This window comes from Bos indicus, chromosome 10 (assembly GCF_029378745.1).
Source record: "Bos indicus isolate NIAB-ARS_2022 breed Sahiwal x Tharparkar chromosome 10, NIAB-ARS_B.indTharparkar_mat_pri_1.0, whole genome shotgun sequence".
Classification (NCBI taxonomy): Eukaryota; Metazoa; Chordata; class Mammalia; order Artiodactyla; family Bovidae; genus Bos; species Bos indicus.
This window is the reverse complement of record NC_091769.1, coordinates 20566436-20587935: the sequence shown is the minus strand read 5'-3', so window position 1 is coordinate 20587935 and position 21500 is coordinate 20566436. Positions and strand designations below refer to the sequence as shown.

Below are 21500 nucleotides of genomic sequence, written 5' to 3'. Positions count from 1 at the left end.
GAGAATGACCGGCATTGCACCAGGGGACCTGGGTAAGGAACCCTGGCAGGGAACAGCCTCCTGCCCGACAGACACTGGCTCCCAGATTTCTCAGAGAAGACCGCCAGCAAGTGGGTGTCAGAACAATCCTTCCTCTTGACCCTTCTTCAGGATGCCTCTGACAGGAGACAGCTCAGCCCTCTGTGTCAGCCATGGCTATACCTAAAGAGACAGCTGCTGTTTGGATGAGGGATCAAGGCCATTAATCTGGGACTGCCCTTGTTTGCATAATGATTGCATATATTTGCATCCTATTTGCTCTCAGCTTCTAAGCACAGCACTGTGGGTGTCTAGGTGCCATTTGCATATCACTGCAGGTGAGGCTCAGGCCTTTGAGATGTGGGCACTTATTAATTCCCCGTTCTTTTATTTATTTATTTTTATTATTATTTTTTTCCCCCTGTTCTTTTATGTGCTGGTTCAGAAAAGAACTTGAAATGCCTAATTCTAGAGTCATTCAGATGCAGGGTTCTGAGGGTGGGGGAGTTGGGAAGGTCCAGTTAAGAGCCAGTGGGGAGAGGGCAGCTGGAGCCTTTGGTGTGTCCAGGGTGGAACCGATGGTGGGGGGTTTGGCTGCAGAGACGAGCTCTGGTTCTTAGTATCAGTTCAGAATAGTGGCCTACACAGCCACTCCTGTCCTCCCCTGATATGATCCCTTCACTGTGTGACCTTGGGAATGTCCCTCCCCCATCCTGTGTGGAAGGCATTAAGCCTCTAAGCTCACTCCATCCACTGTCTTCTCTGAGCGCAGGGGTTCTCCTGACTGCATACTGGAGTTAACTGAGGAGCTTTTTAAAAACACTAGTGCCCTGGCACTGCCCCCTGAGATTCTGATTTCATCAGTGGGCCCTGGGTATGGGTTATTAATAAAAGCTCCCTGGTAACTTTAATGTGCAGCCAAGATTAAAAGCTACTGCCTCTGGCTCTATCCTCCCACCCTGCCCCCTGCCCCCCACAGCCTCCCAAGACCCACCTCCCTCATTTCCAGTTGCTGCTAATCTTTCTCTCATTATAGGCTTACTTAGCTGCAGGGTCTGGCAGGACCATTTGGATGCTAGTGCTTCTGTTGGAGGCCTCAGAAATAAATCCCTTCCCCCGCCTCCCCCTGACCACGTGGCTGATGGCCCTCATGTGGCAGGATAGTACTTGGCAGGGGCTGGAAACTCCTGTCTCCACCTTGGCCTTGCCCAGTCTCGGCTCCCTCAGTCTCATCACTCTGCCTGTGGCTGGTCCACAGAGGGGTCTGCAGAGGCCAGGATGGAGTTGGGGGTTTCTTCTGTGCAGCTCTCCTCCCCACTCCTCTCCCAGACTCATGCATCCAGCTCATCCCACCCACTCAGGCTTGGTTGTCACTGTTTCCCCACCCGGCAGAGAGGCCTGGTAGCCCCTCTTGGCTCCTTACCCTCAGCCCTGTGCAGTGGTCTCCCTGTAGCCCCAGAGCCCCAGCCCAGCCCCCTCTCCTCTCCCACCCCACGTCCCCATTCCTGGCCCCCAGACCCATTCTAGAGAAGGAATGTCCGGAGCAGCCTGAGCATTATTTCAAACCAAGTTGTAGTAGACATGGCTGTCATTTGGTCTTCCCCAAACTTGCTAGGCTCCTAACAGGCCTGTCCTGCACAGGGCAGGACTAGGGAAGTAGAATGGGGCCTCTGCACACCCCCCCACATCCCGGCCCACCTGTGGGTCCTCAGTTGCCAGGGGCCTGTGAGATGGAGGTCTGCCCACACAGGAACAGACAGAACACCAGGAAGGTGTGTGCCTCCGGCGAGATGGCAGACCTCGAGAGAGACTACGGGTAGGTGAAGGTGTGAACTCGGGGACCGAGGCTAGCAGTGTGGGCTACGGGGTTTGCTGTCAGTGCTCACATTCTGACTTTGCCATCACTGGCTGTGCAGTCCAGTGCCTTGGGCTCCTCACCAGTAAAAAAAAAGTGTGATGCTGGCATCTGTCTTCTGAATTTGAGGATTATGGGAGAGGAAGCCTGTGATGTAGCATGGGGCTTGAAAGAAAAGTGAAAGTGTCAGTCGCTCAGTGGAGTGTGACTCTTTGCAACCCCATGGACTGTAGCCCACCACGCTTCTCATGGAATTCTCCAGGCCAGAGTCCTGGAGTGGATAGCCATTCCCTTCTCCAGGGAATCTTCCTGACCCAGGGATCAAACCCAGGTCTCCTGCATTGCAGGCAGATTCGTTACCACCTGAGCTGGGCTTGGGACAGAGCAGTTGCTCAGTAAGTGCTGTTGTGATTATTGTGGTCTCCTTCCTGACCTCCCGGAGCTCCAGCCACTCCTTACGGCCACAGTCCCCTCTCCCTTGGGTTTCAGGCCCCTAAGCAGTTAGTGGGAAAGTGGGATTAGGGAAGACTTGTGCCCTTGCCCTTTGGGGTGGGGACTTCAGCTCCACCTTGTGGGGCCTGAGGCTTCTAATTGGGGTTGGTGGTGACAGTAGCAGGAGCACCAGAGCTGGAGCAGCCCCTGCCACCTACCAGGATGCAGCTCAGGTCCCGCAGTTCACGAGCTTTGTTCCTGCAGACCCTGGCCCGAGTCCACCCAGAGGGAGGAGGGTCTGGGCATGGTCAATCCATATTCCCTCTCCAGCAGTGACAGAACTGAGCAACTGGTCTAAGTAGGTGTAAAGCTGGCGGAACTCGGTGATGGATTGCAGTGTGTACGTGTGTGTGCATGGAGGGGAGGTGGCAAGTGCAGTAGGGAGGAGGAGTAGAGAGTTCCTTTAGTCTAAATGGACCTGAACATCCTTCTTCTGAAAGGTGGAGGAAAAAGACATTTCCAACTTAGTTATATCTCGATCAGGTTGAACAAGAAAACCACCAGGGATACCCCGGGGCCACAGTGTGTGTGTGTAGAGTGTGTGTGTGTGTGTGCATGTGTGTCTGTGCACACATGTGTATTGTGGCTGGGATGGGGCAGAGGCCTGGGAAACACATCCGCGAGAAGCATCAGCCTTAAGACTCAGCACACAAGTGCCATTTGTCACTTTGCCATGCTCTGCCAAGACTAATGTATCTGTTGATGGTCACTAGGATGATCGCTAGTTGAAAAAGAAACCTTACATTCCCTCCTATTTCACTGCCTCCCCCAGTGTTCTAACACTTCTCTTTTTCTTTCCTTAAATTCCTGTTCATTCTCTTTCTTCCTCCCTATGTCCCCTCGAGAAGCCAGTGTTACATCTTCAAGCCCGGTCACATCAGTGCAATTGAGTCCTGGGTAGCGGAGGCCCCACCCACCAGCTATGTCCTTCCCCTCCGCAGCAGGTAAGGCCCTTACCCCCCAGGCAAAGGTCTGGGCTTCAGCACAGGACTGGGCTCTGCTGGCCACCACCCATTTCCTTTATCCCTCTCTGAGTCAAAAATACAGACTCTGGGGCCCAGCGAACTTGAGTTTACACATGCCACCTCTGTGAAGCCTTAGCTGGATAGAGAACCATTTTCCTGGTTCCAGGAACAAAGAGTGGGCTTAGGGTCACTCAGGTTTGCTGGAGAAGGGAAAATGAATAACCTCCAGGCAAGAGGCTTAGAACAAGAGGGAAAGGAGGAGGGGTGGGATGAGATCATAGAATGGATATAGCCAGTCCACGCTTTCACCTGAGGCTCAGGACCAAGTTTTAGGAAGCTTGGATAGGGCCGGGGTGCTTCTATTTACTTTATCTCTGTGCTCATGACCACTGTCGCTCTTTTAAAACATTATATTTAGGTCTTGCTCACTGGAAGTATGTAGACACTAGTCTTTCCAGAATGAATTTGTCCCTGTTTTCATCTCCACCATGACTGCCATTACCACCAACCCCATCACCAGTATCAATACAGAAATGGCCATTGTAGATCGTTTTTGTTGACTGAATGAAAGCCAGCACTACCATCACTACCCCTGACATCTTCATCTCTACCACTGCCAGAATCAAATCCTCCCTACAGCCACCTCCACTGTCATCAATTAATCACACTTTCTGCCACCCCCCACCCCCCCACCACTGATAACAGCAATATTGCTAACAACCACCATTATCACCAACCTCCCCACCATCATCACCCAAACTTATATTGCCACCTGTGCCTCCACTACTACACCAGTTTTGACATCAACTCTACCACCACCACCACCGTCATGGACATTACCACTGCGGTCCTTATTGACATCGTGCCTACAGCCATGCACCACCATCGTTACCAACATTGCAGCTCCTCCCACCCACTGTCCTCCTCATCACCATCATGCCTGAATCACCGCCGTTGTCATTGGCGCCACCGGCACCACCACCCATTGCCATCTTCTCTCCTAGAACCATTTTCTTCCTTCAGAGCACAAAAGGAATATGCAGTTATATATTCTTCAAGGCAATTGTCTGGTTCCCACTCAACTGCGACTGCCATGGAAACAGGGATTGTGTCCTTCCTTTCCCCATGGTGGAATCCTCAGTGCCTGGACAGTGCCTCGCAGTACGGACTCCATAAATGTCTGTTGAATTAGCAAATTATTTAGACCCACACAATCTCTACACTGAAGGGAACTTAGTCTCTTGGATCTGAATGCTCCCCATAGTTCTACCTCAGGACTGGACTTTACTGGAGGGGAAAAAAACATGCGGTGATAAAAGTGATAAACTAAGAGAGGAGAAGCCTGTGCTGGCTCCGTGATGCACACGGTAACAGTGTGGGAAGATCTTAATTCGCAGGCCACCAGCCAGGAGCACAGCAGGTGAGCTGAGAGATGTTCAGTCTTCGAAGATCTTCATTGCCATCACTGTATCACTTGGAATTTATCTGAACCTGGATCAGTTCAGCATCAAGACTCAATCCAGCTCATCTTGAAGACAGACAGTGGTGTTCAGACATGCTCCCAGTAAGTCAGAGCCTCCTTGGAGGTAACTTGGAGGAAATGATGAGCTTCAAAAAGGGGTCTGAGAGAGCGATCACAGGCAGGCAGGCTTCTGGACTTCCCAACCAAATTTCAACCACAGAACTCTTAGTGCAGATTTTGTAATAATGGAGCTCCAGTAATTTTAAAATCAGGTTTGAAAACCACTGGCCTAGAAGGCAAGTACTTGAATTGCTTAGTTGTGGAGTAGATGTTTGTCATTGATGTCCCAAGCAAAAATCATAAGCCAATTAATGCCACTAGGCCAAAAGAAGCATTAGAAGATGCACACGTGATATTTTTATGGACTCTTCCCAAGGCCACAGTTAGCTCATCTTTTATTCTGGTTCTTTGTTGAAGTGGAAAACAGTTTTGTTCTTAGAGAACTTTATTCCACACAGGATCCTTATTTAGATAAATTGTCTTGGGGACAGAAGCTTGAGGAAGTGCACAGTATATGAATTTACCCATGTACCCTCTTGCCCAGCAAACGCTGGCTTACTAACCTTGCAGAAAAGACCCTGGGGTGTGGGGGAAGCAGGATCCCACTCTTCCGAGTAACCCCCTCCATCAGAGGCATAGCAGACAAGAGACTCAGAGCCAGCCATGGATGGGAGATTGTCACCTGAGGGGAAGAAGACCAGCCACTAGTTGGGGACACAGTGCCTTTCCAGTGATGGTCACTGAGAGTGACAGGTGGGAGCAGGAGCATGACAATGACAGTTGTGCCTCACCCACAAGAGCCAGGTCCACAGCAAAACCACAGATCCCTCCCACCCATCAATCAGCCCCCTCTGAAAAAGTGTAGCCGCTGGGCAGGGCTCGTGTGTATGCGTACATATGTACACTCACACAGTAGGTGCACACACTTGCCAAGCAGCTATGGGTCTGCCCTCAGGGTGACCCTCAGAGCATGGGCAGGCTGGGTGGGGGGCTTGGGGCAGGCGCACACTTTGGGGAGAGCAGGTGGCAGGAGCTTCTGCCCTCAGGGAGAGACTGCTCTGCCTGAGTCAGGGAAGAGATGCCACTATCTGGAGAGATTAAGGCTGAAAAGGGGAGTTTAGTTTGAGGCGGCATTTCAGGCTGAGAAACAAGATGTAATTGTGAGGGGCTTTGAAACCAAGGAAGGAGCCTCTTGCTAGCCAGAGATTTGTGCTGTGTCCTTCCACAGGCTGCTGGGGAGGTTCTGGAAAAACAGTCATGTATGATTCATGTGTGGGGAGTATAGAAGAGCTATGGGGTGGGAAGCCCTGGGCTCTTGCCCCTCTCCAGACCAGGGATTGAGCAAGCATGTTGGACATGTCCATCTCTTCCACAGGAGGCAGCCCACTCAGAGTCAGTTATGCCTGCAACCCTTTGTTGCCTGGTGGACCACTGCAGCCTTGGAAAACCCACAGCCCCTGAGGAGTCGCTGACCAGCACCATCGCTTCCCAGTGTGTGCCCTTTCTCTAGCCCTCCCGTCTCTCTTCTCATTAGACAATCCTGTCTCTACCCTCACTCCCCACCCCAGGAAAAACACTGCTCACCACAAACCATGACTCCAGAAGGCTGTTGTTATCACAGCTGTATTACCTACACCCTCACCGGAATGCCCCCTTGGACTTCATCCTGACCTCACAGCTGAAGTACCACCTCATCCTGTCCATGGAGGGCGTCTGTCCATTGTGAGCAGTCTCAGAGAAAGAAATCCTTTAACGACTGAGGAACCTGGGGGAGAGGAGGGTTCTCACAGGTAGCGGTGGACAGACATCGGTCTGTCGCTCTCATTCTTCAGTTCATTCAGCAACGTTTCCCTGAGCCCCTGGGTGCCCAGCCCTGTGCCCAGATCTGCCCGGATGGATGCAGGGAATGAGGGATGAGGGCTGCGTTCTCAGGAAGCCCAGTCTGCTCTGTGAAGCATGAGTTATGCATGCGAACAGTGAGAAGTCTGTGCAGAGCAACCCCCGTGGGTTGGTGGTGGAGAATATAGCACAAGCTATGTCTCTGAAGTTGAATACACCTGCCATGGAGGGGGCTTGGGCGATCGGGGAAGGCCTCTTGGAGGAAGAAGGGAAGGAAGACAAATAATCAAAGTGACTTACATCCTTCTGGATGAGCTCAGCGTAAACTATGCAGGCAGCGGAGATCAGCTCGTCGGCATCGAGGTCAATGAGGTTGTTGCAGGCCTGTGCCGGAAGAAGGTGGGTGGAAGCAGGTCTCCCTGGGCACAGGCTGGCACAGGCAGTGACCCGCTGCTTCAAGGGGACGAGGCCGCTGCTCATGGCAGTCACTTGGGGCCACCCAATCTCTTCTCAACTAGCTTGGCACAGTGCCTGAATTTTACCATTGGAATTTTATATATTGGAGAGATGGGGAATGCAGTTTTCATTCTTGGCACTAGAGGGTCCCCAGGGTTTCCCCGAGTGTTTCATGGGATTCTGGGAGGACTCGTTTTATGATGGGGGTGCCATCTAAGATGTTTTGGATCACAGACTTCAGCTGCTTTTCAGAATTGTTGGAAAACTCTAGGTCTTTTGTCACAGGAGGACCCTAGGGCCTAAGAGTTAACTGTCAGTCAGTCCAGCCTCAAGGTTAAGAACCGTTCAGGGTCTTAGCTCCCCACCGCTGATGCTAAACAGGGGTACTGGTGATGATGATGGTTATCACGCTTCTGTGTCAGGCCTGTCTGGAGGTTTACATGAGCTGGTCTATACGAGCACTTGGCACAGTGTTTGGAGTATGTCAGTCTCCCCAGTATTGCCCAGGGGCAGCCAGGGCCTCTGAGTCTGTGTCAGGGGTCTCCGGGAGCCGGTGGGGCTGGACTGGGCTTTGCCGGAGGACGCTCTCACCAGGAGGATATCGTCGCCCGTCATGCTCTCCTGTAGCACCTGCTGGCGCACCATCTGCAGCATGCTGTAGGCCACCAGCACCTGGAAGTTCCTGCAGGGTTTCCCTGTGAGCAGCACCTGCAGGGGCCAGTGAACCTCAGTCTGGCCTGTGGTCTGAGACCGCAGATGCCCTTCGGATGGTGCGGTTCCCACCAACCACGTGACCCGTCAGCCATGCCTGGGCCTTGCTGCCCGTGTGCTCATTCATTGACTCTCATTCATTCATTCAACCTCTGGGGTTCTAGGCATTGTGTTTGCTGTTGGGGGACTCAAGGAAAAAGGCTTTAGGGATTCATCAGCTAGAGAGGAGAGACAGAGAAAGAGAGAAGGAAGGGAAGGAGGAAGGGAGGGAGCAGGAAAGAAGAGAGACAGGGGGAGAGAACTCCAAGAATGACTGGTTAACTCTGTAGCTTTGAGTGGTGCTTTGGCAAAACAACAGTTGTGTCAGGGGTGTCACTAAAGGCCTGACGGTTGAGCACAGAGATCAACAGGCCAGGAGTGAGGAGTGAGGTGGGGGGAGTTGACCTGTGGGGCGCTGAATGCCAGGCTGAGCAGTGGGCCCAATCCTGCAGGCAGCAATGGCCATAGGATAGGGCGGTGGGTGTGTTCCCCGGGGAGTGCATCTTGCCCTGGAGACTGGGGTCAAAGAAGTGTAGGTGTGACCTGTCCTTGGGGGGCCCCTCCTTCTCCAGGAGTCAGGGCTCAGAAGGTGTGGGCACTCAGGTGGAAGGGAAGGCCAAGGAAGAGGCAGCTGGGAAAGTGAGGGCAGAGTGAGGGCCCTTGGGCTGGCAGGGTGGCAGGGAAGCTGAATACAGACCAGCCTTCTGCTGCACGAGCCTCGAGGACCCTCCTGCCTGCACTGCCCTGAGAAGGTGCAGTGGAGGGATAAAAAGAACAGAGGGATCAACTGATGTTCTCACATCTCTCAACAGGGCAGGAGCAGGGCCACTGGCCCAATAAATCTCAATGAACTGTATCCAAAATGAAGTGAAGTGAAGTGAAGTGAAAGTTGCTCAGTTGTGTCTGACTTTTTGCAACCCAATGGACCCATGGAATTCTCCAGGCCAAAATACTGGAGTGGGTAGCCTTTCCCTTCTCCAGGGGATCTTCTTAACCCAGGGATCGAACCCATGTCTTCTGCATTGCAGGGGGATTCTTTACGAGCCGAGCCACCAGAGAAGCCCAAGAATACTGGAGTGGGTAGCCTATCCCTTCTCCAGAGGATCTTCCCAATCCAGAGATTGAACCCGTCCAAAGCTGGCAGTAAAGGGAAGCAAGGACAAGGGCCTCCCTGTTCCTCTGCCCCAGAGCAGCAGGCACCTCACCTCCCAGAGCCTCCAGACGTCGTCAAAGGTCTTGAAGGCACGTTGAAAGCAGAGGCAGAACCAGGGGAAGAGGGATGGCACAGCCCCCGCACCCTTCCCTTCTGTGGGGAGAGAAGCCCAGAGGCCATGGTCAGGGGATGGGAGATAAAGCGGAAACACACATGGGCGAACAACTGAGCACGGAAGCACACGGGAAATTAAAAAAAACCCAGGCTGTCACATTTCCATCTGCCCTTGGAGACTATTCGGGGTGGATTTTCAACTGTCCAGATCCTAACCCCATCCAGATGAACCCTCCTCCCGGGGCAGGAAGAAAAGACCAAATGATCTCACTTCCTCCCCCATGCTTGGGAGCTGCTGCCCTGGACTGGGTCCCCGCCCCCTCCCACGCCTTCCCTGGGGTTGAGGGAGGTGTATGGTAGCAGAGGGAGCCACTCACTTAAGTGCTCAGCGAACACGGGATCCAGGAAGTTGATCAGGGTGTTGAGCATGTCGAGGTTCTTCCCTACCCCGATGTTGATGACACAGCTGTGCTCCTGGGAGAGATGAGTGGGCAGGAGGGACCCCCTTGAAAGCACTAGATGAGTCAGCCTTGCTCCATCAACTTCCCAATGCTGGAGGCCCTGTGTATGTCTGGCTGGGCCTGGCCTGAGTCTCTGTATGTGTCTGGGTGTTGGAGCATGGGTGTTTATAAACACACATCTTGCCTGTGTGATGTGTGTGTGTAGTGGGGATGTAGAGATGGACCAGGTATGGCTCACAATGCAGTGAACTCAGATATTCTTCCAGACATATACCATGGGTCTGAACCAATCAGGACAAGAAAAGAGCAGTGGCATGTTGTTTCAGGGATGGAGAAGGGGATGAGGGTGGGTTCTGGGCAGCCTCTCACAGATCATGAGGAAAGGGAGTAACAGGGAGCAGCACCTTTAAAGCTCTCAACCTCACAGTGTGGGAATATCGAGTCCCTGGAGGGCCTGGGTGCAGGTCAAGTAAAAGTAGCGGTGAGAGACAACAGTGAAGACGAGGCCTGGAGTGTTTGGCTGAGGTTTGGGGATTCTACTATGGAGCCTGTAGGGAGCCCTGGAGGATTTGCAGGAGCAGAGCCGTGTTTGGGGCAGGACGAATGCCGGGGAAAGGTGCCCTCACTGGGCCTTTCCAAACCTTTCAAGGTCTGACAAGAGCTGGACCCAGTGCATCGCTATCCTCGTTTCTCAGTTCCAATGCTTCCACCCCCACAACCTGGAACAAACCCCACGGGGGCTGGCATTGCCTTTTTCTGGGAGAAGCTCCTCTGGGACTCAGAGGGCTGTTTCAGGGCTGGAGGAAATGACTGGGGCTGCCAGTGCCTGCCTAACCTCAAGGGGTCATTTGAGGAACTCGGAGGTCCCTAAGCCAGGCCCAGCTCTCACCGTTTTCTGTAGGAAGAACTGGAAAAGCCAGAAGGTCTCATGGTCATGTTCTACCATCAGCTGGAAAATCATCACCATCTCATGGAAGCCCTGCTGGTACTCTGGAGTGGATGGGGGGCCAGTGAGGAGGGGCCGGGGCGGGGAATGGTGGGGGGTTACGGCGGAGCCTGGGCTGGGGCAGGGCACTGTCCCAGGAAGGAGTTGAGAAGGGGGAGCTGAAGGGAGGCCCCACCCTGTGGCACACCTGCTTGAGTGTTGCAGACATAACTCAGGAGCAGGATCTTCTCCAGCCTCTTCTTATCGAGGAGGACATTGCCCAGGGGGTCTTTGTCATAGAGTTTTTTAATGTCGTATGCTAGGTTGGGGGCAAGGGACAGGTGGGCGTCACCAGATCACATCTAGCAGAATGTCCATGGGTGAGTTTATTACCCCCAATCCAAGAGGGTAGGACCCAGGACATCCTGGGAAGGGGGCTATGAAAAAATTTACATCGGGGACTTCCTTGGTGGTTCAGTGGTTGAGAATTCTCCTGCCAATGCAGGGCACACAGGTTCTACCCCTGGCCGGGACCTAAGATCCTACATGCTGCAGAGCAACTGAGCCCAAGTGCCACAAGTACTGAGTCCAGATGCCCTAGAGCCCATGCTCCAGGACAAGATGAAGCCACTGGAATGAGAAGCCCATGCCGTGCAACAAGAGAGCCCATGCGCAGCAACCAAAAATGAAATGAAAAAAGATACATCAGACCACCAAGCTTTACCCTTCACCACAACCTGAGCTGCCTGGAGTTTTTCCTGCCTCCAAATCTTTGACCAGTCTGTACCCTTTGCCAGGAATGTCCCTCCTTCCTGCAGTTCAAATCCAACCTAGTTCAAGGCCAAGAGGGGAAGAGATGTAAACAACCAGAGAAAGAGCATACGCCCAGGGACACACACTGGGCCGCTTGGGGCAGCCGGTGGAGCCAGGCTGGTAGGGTAACCAAGATTGAGCCGGCAAAATCCGCAGCATGTGTCAAGGCAGCACCCAGGAACCAGGCACAGACATGACGTAGGAGGAGCCAGGGAGGAGGGCTTCCAACCCTCCCCTCTGCCGGGCCCCGCCCACCCTCCTCGGCTCACTGATGCTGTTCCGAGTCTCTATGAAGTTCCGGTGCAGGTTTTCCAGAAGGGGCTGAATCTTCTGGTACATCTGGCATAAGGCCTCGTAGTTCTTCCTGTGAGGACAGACCCGAGGCTGAAGGAGGCATCCTTCCCTCCAGGCCAGTCGGGGGAACTCCGAGCAGTGCCCTGACCCAGGTGGTGCGCCCTCCCTGTGCTGCCTCCCATCCCCCCAACTTGCCCAACCCTAACCATCCTCTGGGGGGCACCTGGAGTGCAGGGGAGGTGGCTCTGTAGTCTGACCCCTGCACCTGAATCCTGGATCCATAGTTTAAGAACTGGATGTCTGCCATTAGGGGATATCATGACTGGGGGATATCACTGGCCCTCCCTAAGCCTCCGTTTCCTTGTCTGTAGAGTGGGGCTAACACTAGCGCCTGTGCCTCAGGATTGGAAGGACTGGATGAGGCAGAGTTTTGTGCCCATCATTGGAATGAGCTTAGGTGTGTGGTGGGCGGAATGGTGACCTCCAAAGATAGGTCCATGCCCTAACACCTGGAACTTGTGAATATGACTTTCTTTTGGAAAGGGGTCTTTGCAGGTATACTTAATTAAGGATCTTGAGCTGAATTATCCAGGTGGCCCTAGATCCCCCAACTGTCCTGGAGTGGTCTCTAGCTGGCCCCTGAGCATGTGGATATTCCCTAGCTCAAGAAGGCTGCACAGGCCTAGGGATGGCTGGGCTGGGCAGGGTGGCAGGGCAGCGTGAGGAGGCGCTAGGGTCGAGCTCAAGTTGGCAGGGTGTGGACTGGTAATCCTGAGCAGGTGGAGCATGCAGGGTCCAGGGTGGGGGTGGGGGAGGTGCCTGTGCCCCCTGTGTGGGGGTCCTGAGTCAGGAGAGCCATGGGGGTTTTGCCTCTTGAAAAGAGAAGTCCATCTGAAGGAAGCAGCCTGACCCTAGCAGGCTGGGGTGGGTGCCCCCTCCCACCTGCACTGTCGCCTCCCTCTTGAAAGGATCTGAAACGGTCTACCTCCTCGTGCTGTCCACTGTGAGCCGCTCGTCCTGGGAGCTCTGCCATGAGTAGTAGCCCGTGAGGAACTTCCAGGCTTCTGTCCTCACCGTGGGGTGCAGGCCCTGGGTGGGGGCAGAGGTGAGAGGTTGTGAGCCCCCTGAATGCCTGAAAAAGCCCCCTCCAATGCCATGCCCGCCCTGTTGCCCACCCACGCCCCCAGTCCAGGGTGAGACCGAGGGTAGCTTAGGACTGTACCCTTTCCAGGATATTAACACAAATGAAGTCTCGTGACTTGGCCAAGTGACCGTTCTCGTCAAAGAAGCCATCCCATTCCGTCTTGTCAATGGGTGGTTTTCTCTTCACCTGGCAAGGACAACCACGTCAGCCCTCGGTTAGGAACCTTTGGCTTTTCTTTAAGAGTGAGTTTTAAGTGATATACTCTGGATTTTGCAACATGAATCAAAATTCACAGCCTCGGACTCACTTCTGAAAATTTAACCCCAGGAAATTACTGAAAACATATAGAAAAATGCTGTATGCACAATAATTTTCATTGCACACTACTTACTAGAATGAAAAAGGCAAGCACTCTCTAAATGTTGTGCAATAAGGGAATAGTTAAGTAAACTATGGTTTATATGCTCAATGGAATATTGTGAGGCATTTAAATCGATACAAGGAATGAATAATCTGGGAAAATACAAAATACAAAATGTTAATGGAAAAAAGCAGAAAGCAAAGCATTCAGAATGCATTCAGTCTGCATTCTGTCTGTGTACATACTCCATATACATGTTACATATTGTAAAAACCACACCTTATATACTCTTGAAGTGAATTAACCACTATAAAAATCCTGTTTGAAAAAAGACTGAAAAAAAAAACCCTGAAAAAAACCACCTAAAAACAAAACAATGATTATCTTTGAATGATAGGATTATAAATTTCCCTTTTTCTTGTATTTTCAAGCTTTTCTATAACTATAATGTATACTTGCCTTGATAATGGAAAAATAAAATAAGTACTAATTGAACACATCTATGAGATACATTTTACCTTTTCTAGAAGAGTAAAATGGTACATCATAAGGAATGGTTTCTGCTTACATAAGTGGTGTGTGTGTGTGTGTGTGTGTGTGTGTTGGGGAAAGGTGAGTGCAGTGCGTGCAAAATAATTTAAAATGCTCATAAGACAATAATTAGGAGTTGAATTCCTATTGGAATAGGGGAAGATGCCTAGAGGAGTCTTGCATTGAAGAGAATATCTTGAAATGTCACATCTCAGTCTTGAAAGTATGCTGATGGACAGAGCTTGGCAGGTGACTAGACATGTCTGATATATATATTCCCAACTTCCCATTGATAGATACCTGAATATGCATAGGTGTGACTCAAACTTAAATTTGCATACAAGTCACCTGAAGATCTTAAAATTCTGATTCTGACTCAAAATGTCTGGGGTGGAAGCCAAGATGACACATTTCTAACAAACTCCCAGGGCATGCTGGGACCACAGGTGTAGAAAGGTGTTAGAAACAAAAACAGCACTGGAAATTAAGAATTAGAGCCCACAGGCCCAAATTTGGGGTAATTTCTGCTAACTCTGTTTGGTAGAGATGGATCGAGCAATATACTTTAATTACTCATACATGCTCCATCTTCTAAACCAAAATAGGATATATGGGCCCAAGAAGGTACAGAAAATCTTCGCTTTGGCCTAACCTTGGGAAGCAGGGTCTGCCCTGATGCCACGTCCCAGTTGTATAGACATTGTCGTCTGAGCTGATCAGAGCCAGGCTTCTGTCCTCTGACAGCAGTCATGTTCTCACAACCTGTACTCAGAAACTGCAACACTTGGCAGGAAGTAGAAGGGAATAGGAAGAGCAGGGCTGTGTCCTGGGATCTTTCATTATAGAAGGGAATGACTGAACTTTAGGAATACATTTCCTTATGAATTTTAGTCAGTTGGTCAATTTCTACAAAAAAAAAAAAAAGGGAGCTGTGATTTTGATGAGGATTGCATTGAACCTATAGATCAATTTGTGGAGAATTGATAATGCTACTGAATCTTCTGACCCATAAAACATAGTATATTTCTCCATTTATTTAGGTCTTCTTTAATTTCTCTCAGCAATGTTCTGGTGAGATTTTGGTATGTTTAGGTTATTCATTTATTTTATCAGATTTATTCACAAACATTTCATATTTTGGATGCTGTTGTAAAAGGTGTCATTTTTAAACTTTCAACTTCTAACTCCTCATTGCTAGTATTTACAGATATAGCGGATTTTTATGTTTTGATCTTGTATCCTACAACCTTGCTAACCTCACTTATTAGTCTTAGTAGCTTTTTTGGTGGATCAATAGGATTTGTTATATAGGCCAGCAATCAGCAAACTATAACCCATGGGCCAAATCTGGCCTTCAATCCATTTTTTTTTCAAATAAAGTTTTATTGGCACACAGTCATGCCTGTTCACTCATTTGTTGTCTGAAGCTGCTTTTATGCTACAATGGCAGAGTTTAGTAGTTACAACAGAGATGTATGGCACACACAGACTAAAGTACTTACTACTTTGACCCTTACAGAAAAAGTTTGCCAACCCTGACATAGATGGGCATGTTATCCATGAATAAAGGCAGTTTCACTTCTTCTTTTCCAAGCTGGATGTCTTTTATTTCTTTCTCATGTCTTATGCACTGACTAGAACTTCAAGGGCAATGTCAAATAAAAGTGGTGAGAACAGACATCTTAGCTTTGTTCCTAATCTTAGAGGGAAGGCATTTGGGCTTTTATGGTTCGGTGTGATGTTAACTGTAGGCTTTTTGTAGATGCCCTTTTTCAGGCTGGGAAGCTCCCTTCTGTTCCTAGTTTTGTGAGTGTTTTATCAGGGATGGATGTTCTTCATCAATGGAGATGATCATACGATTTTTCATTTTTTAGCATGTTAATAAGGTAAATTACATTGAATTATTCTGAATGTTGTCATTCCTTGGATAAACCCTCGTGGTGATGTATTATCCTTTTTAGACATCATCGGATATTATTTGCTACAGTTTTATTTAGGATTTTTGCATCATTGTTCATGAGAGAGCTTGGTCTATAATTTTGTTTTCTTGTAATATTTTTGATTTTGATATCAGGGCAATGTTGGCCTCATGGAATAAGTAGGAACCTATTCCTGCTTTTCAATTTTTTTAGAATAGTTTGTATAGAATTGGTATTATTTCTTTCTTCAGTATTTGGTGTAACTCACCAGTGAAGCCAGCTAGGTCTGGAGTGTTCTTTGCGGGAAGATTTTTAACTACAAATTCAATTTTTTATTAGATTGAAAGATAGTGTCAGAAGAAATAATTTTATTTTTGACTTTTTAAAATTAGAGATTTATCAGAATAGGGCATTTTCCTTCTAATTCACTTTAAAAAATAAACAATGCAGGAAACAGCAAGGAATGAATAAATGCATAAAGCATAAAAATGATTGAAACCCAAAGAAATTAATTATGGAAACAAATGCTTAAGTTTCCTTAATAGTTGCAAACACTTTAAAAGCACTGGTTTTATTTTAAGCACTTTATATTTACAACTGTTTAATCTTCACAACCACCCATGAGGCAGGTGAGATTGTTACACGGCCTTACGTGTTAGGGAACCAGAGGTCTAGAGGGTTAATTAGTGTATCTGAAGTCACACAGTAAGTATCAGAGCTGAGATTGAACCCAGAGTTGTTTGGTGCAAGAGTCAGGGTGCTTAACTCCAATGCCATGCCACCAGGGAGTGTAAAAGGCAAGGATTTTCAGTTTAAATAAAAGATATACACCCTACTCGAGCTGTTAGGTTTTCCAGGTGACTCAGTAGTAAAGAATCAGCTTGCCAATATGGGAGTCTGAGGAGACACAGGTTTGATTCCTGGGTTTGGAAGATCCCCTGGAGGAGGAAATGGCAACCCACTCCAGGATTCTTGCCTGGAAAATCCCATGAACAGAGGAGCCTGGTGGGCTACAGTCCATGGGGTCGCAAAGAGTTGGATATGATTGAGGGACTAAGCATGCATGAGAGCTGTTAACAAAAGGTATACATTAAAATTAAATGCCATAGAAAGATTAAAAAATAAATGATGAACGAAGACATGAAAAAAGGGTTAAACATAATGATAGTGGCAAACTAATCAAAGCAATATGCACAGAACACTATAGTAAAAGATAGGGCATCGACATAATAAGGCAGAGATAATTAGAAACATCAAAAGAAGGCATCTGCTGAGCGCTCGGAGAATTTGCATCACTAAACCTCTACCTGCAACAGTTGGCCATCTGCCTACTTTGCCTTGGCTGAATTTGTTTTTAAAAAGCCACTGACTTCTTCCAGTAAACTCTGCTTCTCTCTGCCCAGCCTCTTCCCTGTATGTCCCAGGACCCAAGCAAACTACGGGGCACCCACAAGAACTTGTAAGACATTTGCTAGCAAGCCAAGGACAAGCTCAAAAAGCCTGACCACCTGCAGAGGCCTGCAGGTTGGTGCGGGGGTAGGGGGCAGAGGCAAGGTGGGTGGCGATAGGAATTTCCACAGGAAGTCCCCTCCCTCTCTTCACTAGTACATCAACATCGCCTGTCTATGCCAGAAAACAGAATCTGTATCTGGGGTTCTTCAAAATAATGGAGACGGTGACCTCAATGGCCACTCAAATCCACTTTCATCCTCCTATATTCCTCTATTCCTTGCTCCACCAACCTGTTAACACCCTGCCCACAATCTGGGTACAAGGACCTGGTCACCCAGGAGGAGAGTCTGGTAGACTGTGTGGTGCTACCAGCTCTGCAATAACACCTTTCCTACTCCCCTAGGAAGAGTACTGCTAGGCAAAGCAGGTATGGAAATCTCTTCCCGCCTTTGTGGTGTACCTCAGCAGGGTGAAACTCCCTACCGGCAAACCTGGGGAATGGTGGGCCATGCTTCCCCTGGAGAAGGGGGCCAGAGGTGGGAGCCTTAAATGGTTCAACCTCTCTAACAGCTGTTAGTGGCCCTTGCTGCAGGCATACATCTTTCCAGCCTCTTTCCCCCACTTCATCATTAGGTTAAGGATTTTCTCCAGTATTTTTTAGTGAAATAAGAAAGCCACTGGAGGATAAGAAAAATTTTCTTGATGGGTTTTTTGATGCCAAGTTGCTCTGAATCCTCATAGCAACAGTTGTTGTTTAGTCTTTAAGTCGTGTCCGACTCTTTGCGACCCCATGGTCTGCAGCATGCAAGGCTCCTCTGTCCTTTACTATCTCCTGGGGTTTGCTCAGATTCATGTCCATTGAGTTGCTGATGCATCTAATCATCTCATCCTCTGCTGCCCTCTTCTCCTCTAGCCGCCAATCTTTCCCAGCATCCATGTCTTTTCTAATGAGTTGGCTCTTCGAATCAGGTGGCGAAAGTATTGGAGCTTCAGCTTCAGCAACAGTCCTTCCAATGAATATTCAGGGTTGATTTCCTTTAGGATTGACTGGTTTGAGCTCCCTTGCAATCCAAGGGACTCTCAAGAGTCTTCTCTAGCACCACAGTTTGAAAGCATTGATTCTTTGGTGCTCAGCCTTCTTATGGTCCAACTCTCACATCCCGCATAGCAACAGAGCCCCCAATAAAGCCTGAGTTCAACTGTGGACAAGACATACTCCCAACAGTAACCATAATCGTCTCAGAGATTCCTACCAAGGAAAGAGGGAGTTTCTCAAGGAGGGCAGGCATATTAAGAGTAGACAGTTTGAGGGAGGGATGTGTGTGACTTGAGAGAGTTATCTGGGTGATATTTATCAACCCAGGTGTGGAGTGTGTATCATCAGAGTAGTATAGTTATCTTTAAAAAATGGCTTAGGGACTTCCCTGGTGGTCCAGTGGTTAAGATTCCACCTTGCAATGCAGGGGATGCAGGTTCGATCCCTGGTTGGGAATTAAGATCCCATATGCCGCAGAGCAACTAGAGATTCGTGTGATGCAAAGAAGTTAGGTGCACATCAGAATGACCCCGAGGTGAAGCTATAGATTGATGGGCCCCTTGCCCAGAGTTTTGGGTTCAAAAGATCTGGGACTCAAGAATCTGCATTCCTTATTAGACCAAAGTTGATGCTGATGCTGCAGACTCAGTCACCACACTTGGAGAATCACTGATTAGGAGATGGACTCCACAGCTTGGTTTAAATACCCACTCTGCCACTGACTGGGCTTCCCAGGTGGCGCTAGTGGTAAAGAACCTGCCTGCCAATGCGGGAGGCACGAGAGATGCAGATTCGATCCCTGGTTCAAGAAGATCCCTGGAGGAGGGCATGGCAACCCACTCCAGTATTCTTCCTGGATGAATCCCATGGACAGAGGAGCCCGGTGGGCTGTGGTCCATGGGGTCACAAAGAGTTGGACATGACTGAAGCAACTGAGCACAGCACAGCTGCCATTTACTAGCGGTGGGTCTGTAGGAAGTTGCTTAGCCCCGCGGGCTCAATGTTCTCATTTATAAAGTGAATATAATAGCTTCACCCACCTCACAGAGTTATGATGAGACTGTAAAGAAATCATTTACAACAGTCATTGTACATACTAAATGCCATATGACAGTTTGTTATTTTATTATTATCCTTCTCTAAATTTAGAGAAATGAAGAGAGATATAAAGAAAATTCAAATCAAGGCCTGGTGATAACTTGCAATAAAGCAGTAACATTTAAAACTCAGGGAGAGAGGTACCCATTTTGCATTTCTGCTTTTCTATGTATCACTCTCTAAATCACAATGATTAAGGAGACTTGAGATTGGTTAGGGTCATTATAATTAGTCACCATGATTTTGAAAAATATACAGTGTGGAAAATTCTGACTGAGGCTGAATTCTAATGAATAGCTTCTCTTATTAATTGGACGTGGAAACCACCTGCTAACAAAAGCATTACTGCCACCTGGTGGCAGCATACCAAAATTGTTGGCAAAAACACCAAGGAAAATTCAGCATCTTTAAGACAATTTGCAAACCAGGAACTCGTTAAAGTTAGAATGTCACTTATGGGAGAAAAGTAACACCGGCTTAGATAGAAGGGTAAAGGAAGGACTTGTGTTTTTCAGTCCTGTTGTTGGTGATGATGGTGAGACCAAGGTTTGACCTACCCTGCTCCACCTTCTAGGCCAGCTCAGGGTTCCAGTCCTTCCCACCCAACAGGGGAAAATAGCCCTAACAGGGGAAAATAGCCCTAATGCAAACCAGAGATTGGGGAGGGAGGGACTTGGAGCTGATGAAGAACACCTACCAGGATGAAGGAGGCCGACTGCCTGGCAGAGAGACTGTTTTCGGGAGAGAGGGTGGTCATGGCCCCTGCTGGCTGTCTTCAAGCAGCTTCTGACTGGAGTTTACTTGGAGCCCTAAGTGATGCTTTAATTAAGCAGGGGAAGGTGGTCTTCCTTTGGGGGGATGCGTTGCTTTCCCAGGAGGAACTGGGCCTCTGCTGACCTCCCATACTCGAACAGAGCCAGCCAATATGTCATAAAGCCCCTGGAATGCTCGTCACAATGGCCTTGGAACATGGGAGCACCCAACTTTAGAGGTAAGACACACCCAAGAACCAAGGGGACTAAACCTCCCAGTCACCCAGAAAAATTGTAGTGCTCACAGGATGTGTAATGGGGGCTGGGATCAGAGGACATGTAGACCAGTGTGCTGGGCTGATCAGGGAGGGCTTCCTGGAAGAGGCAAACCAGGCAGTCTTTCCATCTCTGGCTCTCCCTCTTCTGGGCCCGCTTCATTTGTTATCTCACCAGACTAGTACAGAAACCTGGAAAGCACCTAGAATAGGAGATTTAGGTCTCTTGAGTATAACTTTCAGAGATTCAGAATCAGAATGTCTGGGCTGGGGACACGGGGAACTGTATTTTGAAAAACTCCCTGGGTGACTCAGATTAGGTATTTGGATGGTAGCTTCAAGGGGTAGAGATCAGTTTCATTTATCTTTATATCTAGAGCACTAAAGACAGTGCCCAAGTGACTGAACAAATAATTTAATTGAAGAGAAGAGTAAATGAAGCCCTTAGATCTCCTCTTACTTTCCTCTCTGTATATATTACAGAGGTTTCTGTACGTGCCCCATCCCCACTCCGTCCCTGAGTTCCTTTTGGCCAAGGTCAGTGTCTGATCCTTGTGTTTCCCCTCCCAGTGCCAGCCCCACCTCCTGGCACTTGGTGGGTGCTCAGTATTTGCTGAATGAACCTGAGGAGCTGGCTTCTCTTGGCTCCAGCATCACTTCTCCAACCTTAAGCATTGCTTGCATTCCCACTCAGGTCTCAACCGTTAAAGCCACCTGGCTCTAAAGCATCCTTAGTCATTAGGAGTAAGTAATTAGACCAACCAAATTGTAATCAGGAGCTTAGAGCTGGAGTGTGGACTCTGACCTCAAATTTGGATGCTCCCCCCTCCTTCGGAGCCATGGATCCCCCAGCCATGAAATCAGAATACAGTCAGCCTCTGGCTTGCACGTCCTTATTAGCATAATGAATCAGCATCCATATGGAAGTCTTCAGTGGACACAATTCACTGTCTCATTTACTGTTACTGTTCTGCTCGCTTGCGGCACTGTAGGAGGCCTTTTAAATCAAAACGCTTTATTCTCTGCCTCTCTCCACTACTCCATCCCAACCTAGGAAAGCGTGACAGCCTCTTCCTCTTGATCTGTTGCCCCTAGGTCTTCAAGGAGCAGGAGGTGGGGCAGCTTTGAGTAGGGGAGGGGTGGTATAAGGACAGGGCAGCCTCTAACAGCAGGATACCTTCCTTCTGCACCTTTCGAAGCAAATGTCCAGAGCGGGAGGCATGGCGAGGGCATTACTCACCATTTGGGATTATCTATGCCTCTGTTCCTCCACAT

At 49.1% G+C, this 21500-nt stretch overlaps 1 protein-coding gene and 1 long non-coding RNA gene across 3 annotated transcripts; one reads left to right on the top strand and one right to left on the bottom strand.

The window, feature by feature from the left end:
* The first annotated feature begins 4029 nt into the window (after nt 1-4029).
* On the top strand, nt 4030-8764 carry LOC139185203 (uncharacterized). Its single transcript, XR_011568747.1, has 2 exons — nt 4030-4894; nt 6228-8764. It is a non-coding gene; the product is annotated as an uncharacterized lncRNA (long non-coding RNA).
* On the bottom strand, nt 6449-20126 carry TBC1D21 (TBC1 domain family member 21). Of its 2 annotated transcripts, XM_070797057.1 has the most exons (11): nt 19896-20125; nt 12880-12987; nt 12643-12746; nt 11633-11727; nt 10759-10869; nt 10515-10615; nt 9542-9638; nt 9103-9203; nt 7739-7855; nt 6992-7075; nt 6450-6617 (listed from the first exon to the last, which is right to left on the bottom strand). In XM_070797057.1, exons 1-11 carry the CDS (start codon nt 19953-19955, stop codon nt 6585-6587), a joined length of 1011 nt encoding a protein of 336 aa, XP_070653158.1. In that variant the 5' UTR covers nt 19956-20125; the 3' UTR covers nt 6450-6584. The 2 variants fall into 2 exon arrangements, with proteins under 2 accessions (XP_070653159.1, XP_070653158.1); XM_070797058.1 differs by lacking the exon at nt 10759-10869 and having other exon boundaries at nt 6449-6617; nt 19896-20126.
* Between the last annotated feature and the right edge of the window lie 1374 nt (nt 20127-21500).